Raw genomic sequence first — 19,351 nt, 5'->3', positions numbered from 1 at the left:
TATAGTTTGTTTGTTTTTTGTTTTTTTTCGCTCGCCTGAAAAATAACAGCCAACTTCCGGCAGACGGATAAGCATCCATGCTGTAAAATGCTTTTAATATTGTATATTATGTAATGCTTCTCTTTAATGTAAATAAAGCATGTTATCTATCAACTTTTTCTCCCTCGCTGCAAAGAAGCTTCATTCGATAATTTCTTACGAAGAGGAAAGTTTTTCTGTCCGACCATAGGTTAAGCTCACCTTTAATGTCCTCCACACCTGTTAAAATTATCTCCTCTGGAAATTTATTTGTATAACCTAAGAGTGTCAGCGTGATTAGAGTGAGAGAAGAAGAGGAAAAAAAAGGGAAGAGAGAAAGAGAGAGAGAGAAAAGCCCCTGAGTTTAATACCGTGGCTATTTGCTTTAGATGTTGTTCTCAAACAAGAAGAAACCTTTTTCTAACCCGATCAAACCCACACGGTAAAAGGAAAGCAATCATCCTGGAAACTTACCAAAGAAATTATTAATCTAGCCGAATTTACCTTTAATTCCGTGATGAGAAAGAGGAAGAAAGATCAAAAGTTAAATTAATAACATATTCTCTTTTTAAATACAATATTTTTCAACAACAAAAATAAAAACAGTTATGATAGAAGTGTTTCGTTGAACAAAATAAACATTCAAATATAAGAATACAAGTATCTAGAGTATTGAAATGCGGGAATGAGTTATTTAGGAAGTGATTATTTGAAGATCGTGAGATGCGGTCTGGTGTGACGTAGGTTAAGAAAAAAAATTTCTTTATCGTGCCAACGTTTCGATCTTTATTGAGATCATTTTCAGGGCTGGGATTTATAAAAATTGTTTAAATTATACAAACGCATGTGAAAAAATGAATTTATACAACGCTAGAAATTTTAGACTCAAAGTATTTGTACCCACTCAAAGTGTTTGTTTTCTGTGTAGAAGTTTGCAGTTAGATTTTTTTTTTATTTGATCAAGGTGGAAATTGTATGCAATTTTTTGATATTTATAGAATTTTTTTATGGTGACACATCTACACAGAAAAGAAACACTTTGAGTACAAATACTTTGATTGAGTCTAAAATTTCTAGCATTGTATAAATTCATTTTTTCACATCCTACATGTATTTGTATAATTAAAACAATGTTTATAAATCCCAGGCCCTGAAGATGATCTCAATAAAGATCGAAACATTGGCGCGATAAAGAATATGTTATTCTAAAACCCACGTCACACCAGACCGCATCTCACGATCTTCAAATAATCATTAACTAACGGTCACTAAACACAACACATACTTATTTAGGAAGATTATGGTTTGAAAAGGAAACCACATTAAATTATTTGTATTATATAGAAGTTACAATTTGGTTTTGAAATAGAAAAAAAAAAAAAAAACATTTTACTTCGACTTCTGAACAGTTGTTATTTATCACTGGGCACTTGTTTCAAGTTGCCCTATGGATTGTATCATCCCATATTATACCCTGAACTTCGTGCTTCTCGTCTCCATAGTGTTAGATACTCTGCCCTAGTGGTAGTTTTAGTTGGCCCTTCGGCGGTTCCTAACTTTTCAACGCCATATGTGTAATTTGGGCTAACCGTTGAAATCTAGTACGTACTTTAGAACTTCGTCGCAAACTTACTTCTGAGTTGTTTTCTTAGGGTTACAACAAACTGTCCGGTTTTATACTTTCTAGTCTGCTTTCTAAGAAATCACATCTTTACACTTCATGAATTGTCGCCCAATTCCTCAGTTAGTAGCATTCTTTTTGGTACAAAGTGTCGACTTCCTCTTCTATTGTACAATTTTCCCAACTCTACATATTCTGTTAGTTTGTCATATAAGAATCGTGTGAGCCTTGATGTTTGTCTCTGTCCGCGTTTTCTTCGATAAAACCAGTAGATGGTCTTCATTCAGTGGCAATGGAAAATGCTTTTTAACAGACTTAGCGTTGTAATTATGTGCGATGTTCACCGAACTTTTTCTTTGCTGTCACGAGTGGACCTTCGTTATGACTGGGCTGATATTGGGCTGAATTATGTTATTTGTAATTTTATAATAAACGATTAATGTTTATTTTTAAAAGTTCTTTGTGTCTTTGTAGGTCTATTGAATCTGATTGGAATTTTGAATTTATATCAGCTTCAATCATAACATGTACGTACATGCATGCAAACATGCCCCGAGTTGAGCTTATTCGCTTCTCATAGTCCTACGGCAATTCCCCAACACCCACTCGGGGCAAGTTTTGGCAGTCCGGGGGCCGACCTCCAACCACCAATGTTGTGATCTTGGGGGGGGGGGTGCTGCCAACAACTAGGGATGGTTAGGGTAGTCACCCACCCAGGAAGTTGTAGCCCACTCAATGTGGAACTACAGCGACGATGGGTGGTATAATGTGATTAAGGCTCGGGGCCCTGAAGAGGTGCACCTCGTGTCCTCATCCACGTCCCTTTCTCAATCCAAGTTCCTTTATTTTATCCTGTGAACCCCTCCCAACCCTTGGATATAAGGGGGTGTCCGGGCGCAAAATAAAGGTGCAGCCCTGAGGGCGTGGCAACCTCTCTAAAGCACAAGCTGTATTCGTGTCGGCATGGGGCGGCGGGAGCCTTATCGTAACGAGAGTTAGGGTACCAGATCCTGTCTGCATAGATGGGGCGGGGGAGGGTGCATAACCATCTGTACTACGGGGTAATAGAAATGTTCCAAAATTCAGCCCCTGTTACACTGGGAATGGATTCGTAGTGGTTCGTGGTATTCGAGCGGATCCGATAGTTTCTACTCTGGGAGGTAGAATGGCCTTCTCTACCTAGTGAGTGGGCGGGAGACCAGGCTGATGTATTTCGGCTTAGGTAGCCCTATGTGCGCGGCATACGGCCTGATGCTTAATGCAGACCCGACCACTCGGAATGGGCAAGCGGGGAGCGAGGTTGTCTTGGGCCTTCGGGGCTGAGCTGCCTCTACACCAATGCTGCGGCAGTAACACACTTCTGTCGTATGCGGAGGTGCGTCAGCTCTCGTCTTGAGAATCAAAACGTCCGATAAAGCCAAATAGGCTAGGTGCGGACGTTAAAGATCCTCATTGTCCTTTTTAGGACGACCGAGTATATGGTAAAGACTGTCAACAGCTAGGTAAATCCAGCACCCAACGCAAGCAGTTCCAAACCCATTCGAACTAACGTTCATTCTTAAATACATCCTCTCCTATTTATATGCTATTCATCATAAAATTAGGGTGGTAGATTACTCGATATTCCTCCATCACCTTCCACACATTACACAACTAACTTAATTGAGGGTAGATGGGTACTCGATATTCCGCCATCAACCCTCTCACATGACACATTCACATTTGAATCTATCTGAAACCAAGAATGTGTTATATGCTTATATATCATTTTATAAGTATGAATTAGTAATTAAATAAATTTTGGAATAATTCATTTCAATTTAATCGTCTTTTAGATGCCGACGGTCCAAATCCGAAACATCAATCGAACTTCCTCATATTTAATTAATCACAGGGCTCTTTCCTTTTAGTGAACCAACTCGAATCAATTTAATATGTATGAGAAAGAGGTGAAAAGGCCGGTCTTTCCGAGTTTAGCCATGGAGTGAAAAGCCTTGTACAAATAGCTTTCCCGAACCGCACGTGAGTATTCAATCCAGGAAAGAGTCTCCACTCAAAAACATACAGATCATTTGTAAACGTTTTTGCGCCACTTGAACCTTTTCGACGTTCTACCCTTGGGGCGAGATCAGTTCAAACCGACATTGGCGTAGGAACGGTGGTTTTCTATTTTTAGGAGAATCGAGATGGCGTATTTTCTTCGATTCGACTTTTACCCTGACAATAAAAATTATATCAAAAATCAAATCTTATAAAATTAGTCGGTAGAGAAAAAAAGCCCCTCTTTTAGAGAATTGGACCATAAATTACAAAGTATTTAACTTCTAAGTTAGCATGACAAACGAGCATAATCTATCAATTTCAAAATTCATCTACAAAACACGAAAATATAGTACTTAAATTCACTAGTTTTAGTGGTCCGCTTGACCAATTAATATATTTTATTTAACTAAGGTTTTTAATTGAGCCAAAAAAGTCAGTCAGCCAATCACAGCAAAACCAAATAATGTTGATGTATTTATATCTAAAATTACAAGAGAACGCTTATCATAGTTATTCAATTAAGATAATTTAGTGCTTTATAATGAAATACTAAAAGTTAAAATGAAAGTTGGGTTAATACAAAAATTATCTCAATGTTATTAATTAATATAATTATTTGGAGATCGTAAGATGCGGTCTGGTGTGACGTCGGTTTTAGAAAACCATTTTCTTTATCGTGCCAACGTTTCGATCTTTATTGAAATCATCTTCAGGGCTCAAAGTGTTATTAGTCTTCTGCGTAATTGTGCCATTATTGGGTGTCGTGTGGAGAGGGGGTCTAAAAATCTACGTCACACCAGACCGCATCTCACGATTTCCAAATAATCTAATTAACGGTCAATAAACACCATACATTAATTAATATATTAAATTTGAATTATTTTTGCATATTTTCTTTGTTAATCTGTTACCCATTGATCTGGGGGAAAATGTCTTGGAGTACATTGTACGTTTGAAGTGGAAGCCAGCAAGTAGCAAACAGGGCCACGACAATCACCAACATTTTGATTTCCTGAAAAATTACAGTATTGAATACATTAAAATATGATGCTTTTAACATTATTTAATAACACTTATTAATTTTTATGCAAAGAATGAGGTAAAAAGTTGGGATCCCGAGCAAGACTCAACTACCCACGACGTCCCGATTGATACCCCGTTTTTTCATACAAATTAATATATAGTTAAAACGAAAAATTGATTAAAGAAATGAATAACATAATTGATTTATTAAATAGCAATATATGTAAATTTGAAGCACTAACATTTATAACTTGAATGTTTGATCCATTGAAACACTTTCAAACTAAAATGAAGTCGTGGAAATTGCCCGAAGAAAAGATAAATAAATATCTTACAATTAATTAAGGTTTTTAGTTGAGATAAAAAGTCAATGGCACGAGCTGGATTTGAACCCACGATCTTCGGCTAGATACGCCGCTGCTCTGCCACGTTAGGTATCATGACTTCGATCCACTCGGGCACTATCTTCCCATCTCAACCCCACCTTTTGAATTTTCATTTCACACCGAGAGTAAAACAGATTACACGACATTTGAAAAATGGCAAAAAGGAGGGACAATTCAAAAGGTGGGGTTGAGATGGGAAGTTGGTGTCCGAGAAGATCAAAGTCACGATAGCGATAGCGCCGTATCTAGTCGAAGATTTGGGTTCGAATCCCGCTCGTGACACTAACTTTTTTATCTCAACTAAAAACCTTAATTAATAATTAGTACTTAAAGTAATAACAATTAACCAACCCCCTATTAATCGGACTGTGACTACCTTAATTGTCGGCCTGATTAAAAATTTGTTAGCTTACAAATAATTATATGATATGTTCCAGTTCCAAGCGGCTCTGCTCCAGAGGTGGAATCTCCCGAATTTCATGTGCCCGTTCTGCCCTTTCGTCCAGGTGCTGAGCGTTAACGTGAGCGTGTTCACGCTTACAGCGATAGCTGTCGACAGGCACCGTGCAGTACTCAATCCTCTCAGGTGAAGCCCGCTAACATCTCACTAATATTTTATTAGAAAAACGTTTATCATTTATTCACTGGAAAGTCCTGTACTCATTAGAAAACGATCGCATACGAAATTATTGATTTCATTTCAAACGTTTTAATGTACATGCTTAGAGACATTTCTTGGTTTTGTTCTCAGAAATGTTTGCCAATATCGATTTTCAATGGTGAAATAATCAGGGTATTCAATCAACTGTTAAATGTGTTAATTGACTATTAAAATAATACGAATATATTGATGTGAATGGTCTTTAGAAATTACCATTCAATATTGCTAACGTGTTTACGAAGGTATTTCATAAAATTACGTATTAGTTTCCTGAACAGTTGTTAGCAGAGTTTGTGTCATTCTTGGTTATAATAGATCCATGCTATGCTATGACACATTTTTCATTTTTTCTCACCAAGGATTACCCATAGAATTTGCTAATGTCAAAATATCACATAACAAAACTAGTGGTTTTTTCGGTTAAATCCCTGAGGTCCTATGTTTTAAGAGAAAATATGAGAAATCAATTGATTCTCATGTGAAGAAAGCTTTTTATAAAGAATATAAAACACGATTAAAGCATTATGTTCGTGATAGGTCAGAATAGGCTGACGACCATGTGAAAAGTTTTCAACGACCTTCGGGAGTCATCGACTCCCGGTGTTATTCGTGCGTCAGTATTATGCCTACGACACTGCGCAAATTATCAAATTCAGGGTTTGATTTGAATCGAGTCGTGAACAGGGGGACAAATTTAATTTGATTATTTTTATCAACGGGCGTGAAATTGCCGGGACTTGACTGAGTCAGGCAGAAAACCCGAGAAAACATCAAGTTACACGACTCGCATCAATTTTAACTTAGATCCTACCCTTACTTAATCTATATTCGGTGTTTTAAGAATATCGAAGGCTAATAGTAAACGAATTTAATTAAATAATTTTCTTTTCTTTTTCTCTTTTACTGCTCATCTCTTTTCCCCCGCTCTTTTTCTTGATATTGGTACTTCTGTTTCTCCGGTCTCAGCTCGAGTTCATTGACGTTTACTTTTCAGTTTTGTGTCCTTTTCATTTAGTATTTTGTTATAGATATTAAATTTATCATGCCATTGTATTTATTTAGCTTAATGCATTTGTACGTTTATTTTATAGGATTGGTTAATAATTAATCCAAACTCCGGCAGACGGTTACCTTGGCGAATTAAGTTTATTTTCTTGTCTGAATTATTTGTAATTTTTATTTTCTTCATGTGTGCAATAATCATATTATTATTATTTTCACTAATTTCGTGGTCCGCTTGACCAATTAATATATTACAATTAATTAAGGTTTTTAGTTGAGATAAAAAATCAATGGCACGAACGGGATTCGAACCCACGATCTTCGGCTAGATCTACCACTTGAGGTATCGTGACCTCGATCCACTCGGACACCAACTTCCCATCTCAACCGCACCTTTTGATTTTCCCTCTTTTTGCCATTTTTCAAGATGGGAAGTTGGTGTCCGAATGAATCGAGGTCACGATACCTCAAGTGGTAGAGCAGAGGCGTATCAAGCCGAAGATCGTGGGTTCGAATCCCGCTCGTGCCGTTGACTTTCAACTAAAAACCTTAATTAATTGTAATATTATTATTATTACTAATTATATTGTATTCGGTGTTTTAAAGAAATTAATTTTCAAATCTCACACTGCAGCTTTTATCGAGTACCAAATTATCGCCCCCCACGGCCAACTCTTTTAAGACATTTTGCTCATCGAAAGATCCCTTCTCTACGCATTCTAAGTTTTTGGTATGAAAGAATTCATATTATTATTTAAGTAAGTAAACCTCAAAATAAACAACTAAAACTCATTTCCTATAGAATCGACCCTTCCATATCGATGGCATTTAGAATTAAGCTCATCAACCCCAAAATAAACAAAGAAATGAAAAATCTACACATTTGACTGATGTATTATATTCGTTTCCTACAGCATTGACCTTCCCGGATTGATTTTTTTGACATTTTACAAGAAGGAATTTGAAAATATACTTTCATTTCTTCGCTTAAACAAAATAACCCAACCGTTTCTAACGTGTTTATCTAGTAGAATTATGGCAGTTAAACACATTACCCCTCTGATAAGCCGTACGCGGAAAACATAACTCTATGCATAAAACATTTTGTTCCTGATATCATTTAAACTTACTTTTTGCTATAACATGTACTGCACAAAAATAATATTTTCGAAAGGAAAATTTTAGTGAACGTTTAACATACAAGTCTAAAACTACTAACACGATATCATGTTTTACAAAATGTTTCCACTCATTAAGATTTTAAATCAATCTATATTTTTAAAAAATTAGAAATCTTAATCTTTAGTTAAATGTTGGCGATTATTTGCGCAACCCGCTGTTCTGGTCTGTCAAATGTTTTTTGGCTTCTCCCCATTTTCTGTGGTGAGTTTTTTTTTTTTTGTGGTGTAAGAAACCACTGAATTCTAAAAATTGACATACACGCAGAAAGACGCACAGACTATGTCCAACAAGCGCGTTTTCCCGAGTATATGCAACATTGTAAGATCTAATGTCTTCTTAGCACTAAAATCTTCATAACCGACTAATCGAAAGTCGAAACCATACTAAATTTCTATGAGATAAAGGAGGTATCTACAACTTTTTTCGCATACAAAAAAGTATGCATTCCAGGATACTACACAAACTCGAGACTTATATGCAGACACTTACTTATGACGCATCAGTCCTCATCAACTACCTCATAGAAAAGGTGCAGTAAAACAACTCAACTTACTTACTATTTACTATGGAGTCCGACAAGGCAGCGTACAAGGCCCATCTCTTTACCTGGTTAAACCTAAGCGACTTCCCTCCACATTAAAACGTCACAATAGGCTAATTTATAGAAGACATTGGAACACTAATCTCGGCTAGACTTGTGAAGAAGTCCAACGGACACTCCAACCATTTAACCTTAGCGGATAGTGCATTAAATAGTAGCGCTCTGTTGCAAACCTATCCAAGTCCACGCTTGTTAATTAAATGCACGTAGCGAAAAAGAAAATCCAACCCCCTCGATTAGACCAGGCACATCAAATCTGAGCCGTCGGGAATCGCCGATAAAATAAAACAAGTCTTTCAAATAAGGATCCAAGCGATGCTGAGCTAAACGATGCAGTCTTGACTTACTCATTTTTCAAGCAGAACGGGTCAGGCGGTTTTTTCAGTCTAGCTTAGTGTGAAACCTTTGAAAACGTGATCTGATCAGTTTATGGTTAGTGACGTAAACGAGCTTTGGGCAGTTTGTCAGACTGGAAAGTGTGAATGCGCTGGTTAATGGATGGCCTAGTGAATTTTCACATTTCCAGCCCATACGCCCAGAATGGTTTTGTCGGTCAAAACAGATTTTGGGCCTAAAAGATATTATACTTGTCTAAGCCTTCTTTTAAGTTGTTGTCTCGTAAGTCTAGGGATTCAAATCGGTCTGCTGTCTAGGTATAATGCTAAGTATCTAACTTGAGTGTAAGAATGTCTGTTTTCTTTTCAATGTGGATAATGTGTACATTTTTTCTACTTCCATCTTGTTCCCCACTTTTGACCATTCTTTGACGAACCCACAATGTGTTCCTAGATGTTGTAGGTTGCTTGAATAGTATTCGTTTTGAAAGTAATAATAGTAATGGTGGTGTTGGGTTGTATAAGAAGGTTAGCAGTATAAATTGTATAAGAATTGGACCTAGAATGGTACCTTGTGACACGCCGGCTTGTAATTGGTCTGATATCAGATTATTCGTTGCCCCACCTCACTCGGAAGCAGCAGTCAGTTAAAAAGGTAAGGGTAAAGCCATAAGGGGTGTCCAGAAGTGTTTAAGTTCAAGAAGGACGCATGGGTGCCAGACACTATCAGCCTGGGCCATATCCTGGAACGCTCCCAAGCAATACTCATTGTTCTCTAGGGCGTTGGAAATAGTACCAACTCTGAAACCTTGCTGGATAATAAGATAAGAGAAGATTAATGTGGATGAAAGCTGAATTGGAGAGAAGAAATGATTCTATGTGAATCTAGGATGGGAAATTTACCTTTTAAGAGGCGTCTTTCAATTTTGGCCAGTTTGGGTTGATAGGTTTGCAGGACCATATTTGGCTGAGATTTTTCTATGCTTTTGGAAAGATGGAATACGTCTATACGAGAGGACAGTAAGTATGGTGGCGATGTTCACTTTACCGTCCAAAATGCAATGGTTTCAAAGTGTACTGGCGATTATTAAGTAATACCAAGGGGATTTTCTACGTGTGGGATTTTGATTTGAATAATGTCAGAAGGATGGAAAATTTTGAAAGGAAGATGAGGAAGAAGTAGTATAACAAGGTTAAGCATTACTTGCGAATAGAGTGCATAAATAATAAAGCTATCGTATTTATAAAAAACTATGAAATGGAATAAATACTGTTTCAGGCTTTTCACTATCAAATTTTAAAAAAAAAACCAACTACTGAATATGGAGACAGAATACGCTAGACAGCCCAAAAAAGTTAGCATAGGCAAGCCAAAATACTGGAAACGACCAAGCTTCATATTACCTGTGGACTTCAAGAAGACATTTTTCAAAATAAATAGTAAATCAAAGTAGAACACTTTGTGTTTGTAAAAATCGTTTTTGTTAGGTGTTTGAAAAAATTATAAAATTTATAAAAATATATGTGTGTATCGTACCATTTGTAATATGGTACAAATTCTTCTAGAAAATTCAACTACTATATATGTAACAATTCATTCTCCTAATTTCAATTTCATATTTTCTTCTCTCATATTTTGTACAAAAAAGATTATTTCGTAAAATTACGAATACACCGATATTGAATAAATTATTGCTATTTCCAAACATGGCATAAGGTAATGTCAAAATTTTGATTTTCCCTGATTATACTTAGAACTTTACTTTCTTATTTTCACCAGAGTCATCTAATGGCCCAAATTGGCCCTTAAAACAAGAACATCACCAAATTAGTTTGTTGCCGGAACACTGATGACAGAATTTTTGTCAGTATTGTATCGGCAGGGGCGTTCACTGAATCATAGTAACGGCTGTCCAAATAGCATAAATCACATGTTTGACCATTTTAGATCTGTTATAAAACCTAAGCCCTTCTGATATGTGATGTCGTGCAAATATGTAATTAACAGATTTAAAAATTAAATAAATAAAACAAGGTTTTCGATCACTGGGCTGACCGTTCTCGCCAACTTGCGTTGTGAGTTTGTGAGTCTGTGTACATTTAGTAGATTCTAATGACTTCTTATCCAACCAGTGATATAAAAAAAACTATAGTTTTCCAACATTTCAATATCTTCATCGTTCAGTCTATGAAGTGGTTAGAACTAACAAAAAATGGGAATATGTATTTGGTTTAGGGTGTCTCTTCGTGTCTTTCTTGTTTGCAATGGCTTCGTAAGCCAACCAATGAAAATTATAGGATAATTATTCAGTATTCCATTGCATTTTGACGCATCTGACAGGCCAAAACAGCGGTTCCCGAAAAGAGATGTCCAGTGAGGATGCAATTTGCAAACTTTATGAAGATGTCAACAACAGTGAGGAAAAATTTGTGGTGGGTACGTTTTTTGATATCCAGGGGGCGTTTGATGCCATAGAATGGACTCACTTATTAAATGAACTTAAAGCTATAGACTGCCCAAAAAATATTTTCACCTTAATAGCCAGCTACTTTGACAACAGAACAGCGGAAATCTCCACAAAGCACACCAAAACTATTCACAATGTCACCAAAGGTTGCCCACAAGGATCCGTTCTGGGCCCTCTATTTTAGAACATCTTTTTCAACAATCTCCTTCAACAACTAAAAGAGACGAGCATCAAGTTTGTAGCCTTTGTTGATGACCTGATTATAATAATAGCAGGCAATACAAGGAAAGATGTCTTAGAAAAAACAGAAAGAGCAGCCGCGTTTATAGTCATTTGGTGCCAAACAAAAAGCCTAAAGGTAGTTCCTGACAAATGTGAAATACTCGTATTGAAAGGGACAATGGGCACCCCCCCTTAGAGTGAAAATAGACGGTAAAAACATCAAACCAAGCCATGAAGTCAAATACCTTGGCGTTGTTATAGGAGAGAGATTGAGTACTCGCTTCGGCGGTACATAGACTAAAATTGGAACGATACAGAGAAGATTAGCATGGCCCCTGCGCAAGGATGACACGCAAAATCGTGAAGCGTTCCACATTTTTTATAAGAGGGGTGCCCACTCTCTTTCTCTCCTGGGCGGGGTTCAGTGTACGGGGAGATTGGGCACACCTCATTAGCACGTAAGATATATTTGTAAGGTGCGACCCTCACGTCATATCCCGACCAGGCACCTCCCCGTGGTCCATCCTGGGCACGGCTGCAGCTGTGGCTAACGCCTGGTGACGTGAGGGTTGGGCCTTCAGGGGTATATGGTTGCAAAACCATCCTGTGTAAGTCGGACATAGGAACAGGCAGCCTTAGACCTTTGAAGGAGAGAGATTGAATTCTTTTCCACACGCTCTAAAAATCCGGGAATCCACACGCTGTACCTTTGCAAAATTAAGCAGGATAGCCAAATCAACATGGGGCTCAGCTCAAAGGCACTGTCAATAATCTATAAGAGCGTATATATTCCTATAGCAACATATGGATCCTAGGGAAGAAAACTGCAAGGTAAAACCAAACAGATAATAGAACTAACCCATGCGAATTGCTTTACTGAGGACATCGAAGGGGTACAGAACGGCTTCCACTCACGCTCTCCAAGTGTTAATGATAGCAACTCCTATTGACAGTCCAGAATGCAAAGAGAGAGCTGAAGAAGGGATTGCTGCCAAGACTACCCGGCTTAGAGGAACATGAGCGAATTGGTTTAGAAATGCACCCAACAGCCAGCGCCAAACTTTTCATAGAATGGGTAACCGACACCTGGCAAAGCAGATGGGAAAGGAGTATCAAGGGCAGGCTTACTTAGGAGTCTTTCCCATCATTAAAGAAAGAAAAAAGCAGAGTTGGGTGCAACCAGATTTTTGGTCCGCACAAATGCTTACGGGGCATGGAAACATTGCAGTTTATCTGCACAAATTCAAAAGAGCTAATACCCCAAACTGTCAGTTATGAATGTTCGTGAAGACGTACGACACAAGCTATTCTTCTGCCCAATCTTTGTACAACTTCATCAGGACCTGAGAAAAAGTTTTCAGAATATATCGCCTCCAGAATTGAAGGAACTTGTGAAAAGCGAGCAAACGTATCATGTGTTCAAACAGCTTACACAGAGCATCCTAGGGGGTAGTACACCAAGTACCTGAAAAAAAAACTTTCTAAACCACCTGTGATTAAACTGTGATATATTTAAGTGTATAACCTTAGTACAGATATTCCGGGCTGGTTACTTCTTTAAAAATAAGTTAACATTGTTATATAGTACCTAAAACTGTGATTGTTTGCTTGATTAATATATTTATATTGTTTTGTAATTTTATATAGTTTTTATAATTTCAATTTTGTAATTTTATGTAATGATTGTATGATATTACTGTGCGAAAAGGTGGGAGACCTATTAGATTAGGTCAATTTAAGTAATGCAGAGAGGAAAACTATATATACCCCTAACCTTCCTCGTGCCCCTCGTTTAGAGCGAGGCATAAGGAAGGCGTTATGCTTCCATTTTCCCCCATACAAGAAAATAAGTCAGTCTAGAGGCCGAGGTCCGCCGGTATGGGGTCTCCCTCAGGTACGGCGGGGCGGTGGATGGGCAAAAAAAAGACCATAACAGCAAGGAAGGGAAGACCAAACTGATAAGAAACGTTCAAAGTTCATTACACCGCAGACATCAAGAGTACAATATGTCATATTGTCCTTCCTTGATATTGAAGAATATACACAGTATATAAAACACTGGACATTACAAACAAAAGAACGGGCATCTTCTCCGATAGCCAGATGGTGCTAAAGGAAACAGGTTCCATTAGTCCAGAGCCGTTTGCAATTGCACCAAGGACTGTCAATCATTGAAGCAAACAACTAATACAAGGCAGAGTGGCAACAAGGAGGCCGATAAATTGACCAAGGAAGTTCATTCGGAACACTTATCAATTATGATTCATCAGGCTATGTGTGACGAAGAATACGTCCTCAGTTGTAAGCAGTCTTTTCTTGGATGACATCCCCTCCCAACTTCGTCGAAGGCTACCCGATTCCTTGATTGAAAAATGCTCAACTTACCTCTCACAAATAAAAGGATGCTTTATACACTTTTGACCTCTATAATAGACTGATAAGTTGTTATAATTTGAGCCGGTTTAGGACAACAGATATATATATAAATAATTATCTCTAAGTTTTAATTTTATTCCAGCGCGCCTCCTTCGAAGCTGAGGGCGAAAGTGATGCTCTGCTCCATATGGATTCTAGCAGCGATTCTTGCAATCCCGATGGCCGTCGCTCTGAGCGTCACCTACGTCGAAGAAGACGATCCAGGTAATGATTAATTACGGGAAACCGGCTTGATATAATTAATTTCTCATGTAAAGGAGGGGAAATTCACCTAGCATCCTTTTGATGCCTCTAAACTTAGTAAGTTTGCAAAAACAAAGGTGGCAAAATAATTTAATAATCTCTCTTAGTTTTGAACGTGCAATACACATGCTTTAAAAGTAAATTTGTTATCATATTAAACATGTTGTTTGAACAAACTTCTGGGTCAAAATATTATTACGCCCATGAGGTAACCCCACAATGTAATTTGAGTCAAAAACAATCCATCCGTCGCGGGTAATCGTGATAAAACTTGGACCACGAGTCGCAAAATTATTCTAATGATGTTGATGTTTGCTTAACACCCATCATCCGTCTGTATAACTTTAGATCAAAACGATAAAAGTTGCAGACGATCTAAATCAAAGCTCGACTATGCGAAAAAGATGAAGTCAAAGGCAACTGTTACAATTTTTGCAACTTTAGAATGTTTTATCCTGTTGTTTTGTTGTTTCCGATCATTCTTGTTTGCAAATCTTAGCTGTTTTGGTCTGCCAGTCGCAGTAAGAGCCACCGCACACAAAACCACCGACCGATAGTTCAGTCAGTTTGGGTTGGAACCGCGAACAATAGGCTAACTAAACTGGTCGGTTGGCTGGTGTTGCAGTGTTTCATACAATCGGCCGATTTCTACGCGTAATGCAGGTCAAAGCTGCAGTGAACGGCTTTTCTCCAGTGATTCTACATTATGTTACCTGTATTGAACATTGCCTGATGGATACATTTTTCGGAAATTTGGTATTCCGCAAAAGTGTTCAAGGCCGATCGGTGCCCTCATTGAAATTTCCTTGGCCAATTTAACGGTCTCTTTGGGACTCTCTAGACTGTGGGCCCTGGTACCCAAACTAGAACAATTGTATTATTTATTGTCCCATGTCTGTCAGGGCTTCAGTTAAGTACCAAATAAATAGCTTTGGACTTTACTACCATGAGGCTTTTACAGCTTGGTCCGATATCCCGCAACCACAGCGACATTCACTGCGGCCAGGAACTCACAGAAAGCTTCCTCCATTTACGCGCTAAACCTTTTCGGGTCTTTCCTGCTGGCGTACTGCATTGTGACCGAGGCCTTTTAGTGGATTTTCAGTTGTCCTCTGGAGGTTTTCCCGCATAAGAGACCTTTTGACGTCAAGAACTATTACTGCTTGTTTGAGTAGGGATTGCATCTTTCTCCTTACATTTCCTCACAATGTGCTTGTAAGTAGATTTTTACTTATAAAAGTAAGGTGAAATGCACCACCTCTGCCGTAATTAGCTAGCTCTTCAAGGAAATTAACTCTAGTGGATGATATATTCATACCTTCTCCTGGGGCACTTCTTTATGCACTAGAAGTTATTGGTTTTGAATTAGTTTTTCTTCAGGAACACTTATAATACAGTAGCACGAGGAACTAGTTATCACAAAGTGTAGGGAGGTGGCACCTGTTGTCTCCAGGGTCATTGAGGACCGCACTGGCACTTTGGACATTTGCTTACAACAGGCAACTTGCTTACACCTTAGCTTGGGGTGTTTTATTTTATGGTTATCTCCGTTACTCCTTTAATGCAATGGGAATCGCGGTCGCCCCCCCCACCATTAGTCCTCGAATGATGTTGCCTGGGGTGTGCCGGCCGAGATTTTCATGGACGTGGTAATCCCATTTCTTCATGTTGTTTAATGTAATTGTTTTTACAACCTACGTGATTTTTGGGACCACCGGGACTTTTACCTTTATTTACAGCCCAACAACCGGCTAACCAGGAATAATTCAATTACCAGTTCCTTACCCAGCGATCCTCCGCAAGGAATTAAAATTTATTATTGCTTGTAAAAGTTTTGGGACTCTCCTTGATGTATGCAAGGAGATGTACCAGCAGCTTATCATTCCACGGGGAAACCCACGACTGTCGGAATAACACAGACCAATTACTGAACATGACGAAATGGCTTTTGGCAAATCAAACCGACAAGAATATACAGACCAGGATGACGCAACTATAAATCCTCACCTTGAAAATATTAACATGATATCTCATAATTTTTACCATATTCTTAGACTATAAACTATTTATAGATGTTGGATTCTTTGATAAAATTTGATAAATAATCGCTCGTCTTCAGTTTACTCAGGTGAAAAGTTATTTCTTGATCGCTCTAATTCCGAAAGTAGATTAAAGACTTCATTCCTCTCAAAATGTCCTTTCTGGTGGATGTCATCACAATCGTTACGGAATTTTTTTTTATGTTTGTGCTCTCGTAGCGGAATGACCGTTTTCTTTGATTTTTCAGTTGGACGAGTGTATACAAAGCCTTTTTGTAGCAATACAAGACTGTCTAACAACCACATGCTCGCCTATAGGATGATCCTCGTGTCCGTACAGTACCTGACACCCCTTTGTGTAATATCTTACGCTTACGCGAGAATGGCACTGAGGCTCTGGGGTTCCAGGGCCCCTGGAAATGCTCAACATTCCAGAGACGCCAACCTTATGAGAAACAAGAAAAAGGTAATGATTCATTTGTGTTTGTAACTGAGTATGTATTTTGTTTGTATGTGCATTTGTGTTTATGTGCGAGTTTGCAGTACAATATTTTTCTTCTCCTTCACGAAATAGTGTACATTTTGCAATTCATCCGTTTTCAAACTAAAGAGGTGAATCTTTTCTTTGGTTCATAACAATTTATTGTAACATGGCGATCATAACTATAAGGCAGTGGTTCCCAAACAGTGCGCTAAAAATAATAATAATATTACATAATATTAATAATTATATAATACATAATACTATGTGAGATAAAAAAATACCTAAAAATTAAATTCCCCTTTATAAACCCTAAAAACTAAGACCCTGGTGGCCATCCAATCTTAATATGGTTGTTAACGAAACAGCTGCAATTGTGTATTTTATATTATTGCCAAAAAAATTTGCTTTTATATTTTTATTAGGTGCGTAATTGCTTTTCAATTTCACAAGAAAGTCAGGAGTTTTGATTATTTATTAAATAAAATTGTTACTACTATCTACTGTAAAGTTCAAGTTGAGATAATCCATTGTTTTGACTTGGAGCGCCGAGGGAACATTCTGATATATTAAGGGCGCTGAAAACAGAAAAAGTTTGGGAACCGCTGCTGTAAGGTAAAGGCCCAGGGTTCGAATACAGGACATCCTTACAAATGGGCTATTATCAAAGAGACCTGCACCCCGAGGGTTCATATAATCTCGTAGTTAAAATAACCTCTTAAATAGAACATAGAATTGCAAGACCTCCTAGGAGGGGTTGGGCTTTAGTCGGGCGCCATCGACTTCTTTGGTCATTTCGGCGCCCTTACGTTCCCTAAAATTAGTCATTCTCACACTCACTCATACAATAAATACCTACATACTCCTATATACAAATCACACATGCATATCCTCTGTCTAGAATCCAGGTCGGAGGGTACTCGATATTCCGCCCCGATCCGGCTTAGCGGAGCAGCGGTGGAGCCTTGAAATAATATGCTGCACCGCCACCCAGCATACTCTTATTCTAACACAAACTAAATCTAAACTTTAACCTAAGAAATAAATACCCAACTAGATACAATCCATTATCCCAATATCTCTTAAAAGCCTAAAAAGTTTTTCCTTAAACTCGCTGCCATGCTCGAGCACTCTCTTATCATCCGGCGGTATTCCATTTCGGTCCCTGTACCTCTTAAAAAAGTACAAAAAGTAAATAAACGAGATCTATTTGTCCATTTATCATCTTCAAGCCTAGATTATTGTCAAATTATTAAAAAATTACATATTTTCAAAAATTGTAACCAAAGTAAATGAAAAAAATGTGTACAGATTAGTGACCGTTAATCGATAGTTATTCAGATATCGTGAGATGGGGTCGGGTGTGATGTAGGTTTCAGAAAAACATTTTCTTTATCCTGCCAACGTTTCGATCTTTTATTGAGATCATCTTCAGGGCTCAAAGTGGGGGGGGCACTCTCAACACGACAAGGATGGCACAATTACACAGAAGACAAACACTTTGAGNGTTAAAAAAGTACAAAAAGTAAATAAACGAGATCTATTTGTCCATTTATCATCTTCAAGTCTAGATTACTGTCAAATTATTAAAAAATTACATATTTTCAAAAGTGTACCGAAATTAAATGAAAAAAGTTTTTCAAGTATTACAATTTATAACTAATTACACATCAATCAATTTCGGTGGTTACTGTCAAGTCATAAAACTCCAATTTGTATTTCAATTTGTATTTCAATTAATTATTCTTTTTATTTAAGTTCTTGGTTGAGATGAAAAAGTTAGCGTCACAAGCGGGATTCGAACCCGGTTAATTAAAGTAATTAATGTGATCAATTATAACCACTAAACATTTTTTAACAAAACGCTAAACAACGTTTAATTAATATATTCTTGTTTGTATATAAATTATTTAAAATTTAAATCTGCACAATTTTTCTTCATACTTCTCATGGCTAACATAAAATCTACAACATATTTATCTAATTAAAAGTCTATCGATCAATACAGGTCAATATAACAGAGAAGACCCATCGAGCACATTCCTCACATTGAGCAAGATTCCAGCACGGACTTTAATAATATACAGATTAAATACTATTCCTTCATAATAATATGTTTGTAATATTTATTTATTAAATTAAGTCGTTTNACACCAACTTCCCATCTCAACCCCACCTTTTGAATTGTCCCTCCTTTTTGCCATTTTTCAAATGTCGTGTAATCTATTTGATTCTCGGTGACAAATGAAATGGTATACTTCATTCAAAAATGGCAAAAAGAGGGAAAATTCAAAAGGTGGGGTTGAGATGGGAAGTTGGTACCCGAGTGGATCGAGGTCACGATAGCTCAAGTGGTAGATCTAGCCTAAGATCGTGGGTTCGAATCCCGCTCGTGCCATTGACTTTTTATCTCAACTAAAAACCTTAATTAATTGTAAGATATTTATTTATCTTTTCTTCGGGCAATTTCCACGACTTCATTTTAGTTTGAAAGTGTTTCAATGGATCAAACATTCAAGTTATAAATGTTAGTGCTTCAAATTTACATATATTGCTATTTAATAAATTAATTATGTTATTCATTTCTTTA

At 37.5% G+C, this 19,351-nt stretch overlaps 1 protein-coding gene and 1 non-coding gene across 2 annotated transcripts in view; both read left to right on the top strand.

The window, feature by feature from the left end:
* The window catches only part of LOC106665303 (RYamide receptor-like), a 72,117-nt gene that overhangs the window by 47,320 nt on the left and 5,446 nt on the right, over window positions 1-19,351 (top strand). The window contains exons 5-7 of the mRNA XM_024228866.1: window positions 5,529-5,677; window positions 14,081-14,202; window positions 16,529-16,746. Coding sequence (XP_024084634.1) covers window positions 5,529-5,677; window positions 14,081-14,202; window positions 16,529-16,746 — 489 coding nt within the window. The remainder of the gene's footprint in view (window positions 1-5,528; window positions 5,678-14,080; window positions 14,203-16,528; window positions 16,747-19,351) is intronic.
* Window positions 11,836-11,942, top strand: LOC112127630. Its single transcript, XR_002910657.1, has one exon. It is a non-coding gene; the product is annotated as a U6 spliceosomal RNA (small nuclear RNA).

The sequence above is a fragment of the Cimex lectularius genome, unplaced genomic scaffold (genome assembly GCF_000648675.2).
Source record: "Cimex lectularius strain Harlan isolate CLEC.00 unplaced genomic scaffold, Clec_2.1 scaffold297, whole genome shotgun sequence".
Taxonomy (NCBI): domain Eukaryota; kingdom Metazoa; phylum Arthropoda; class Insecta; order Hemiptera; family Cimicidae; genus Cimex; species Cimex lectularius.
Note: the sequence above shows the minus strand (reverse complement) of the source record. Positions and strands in the feature narration are given on the sequence as shown.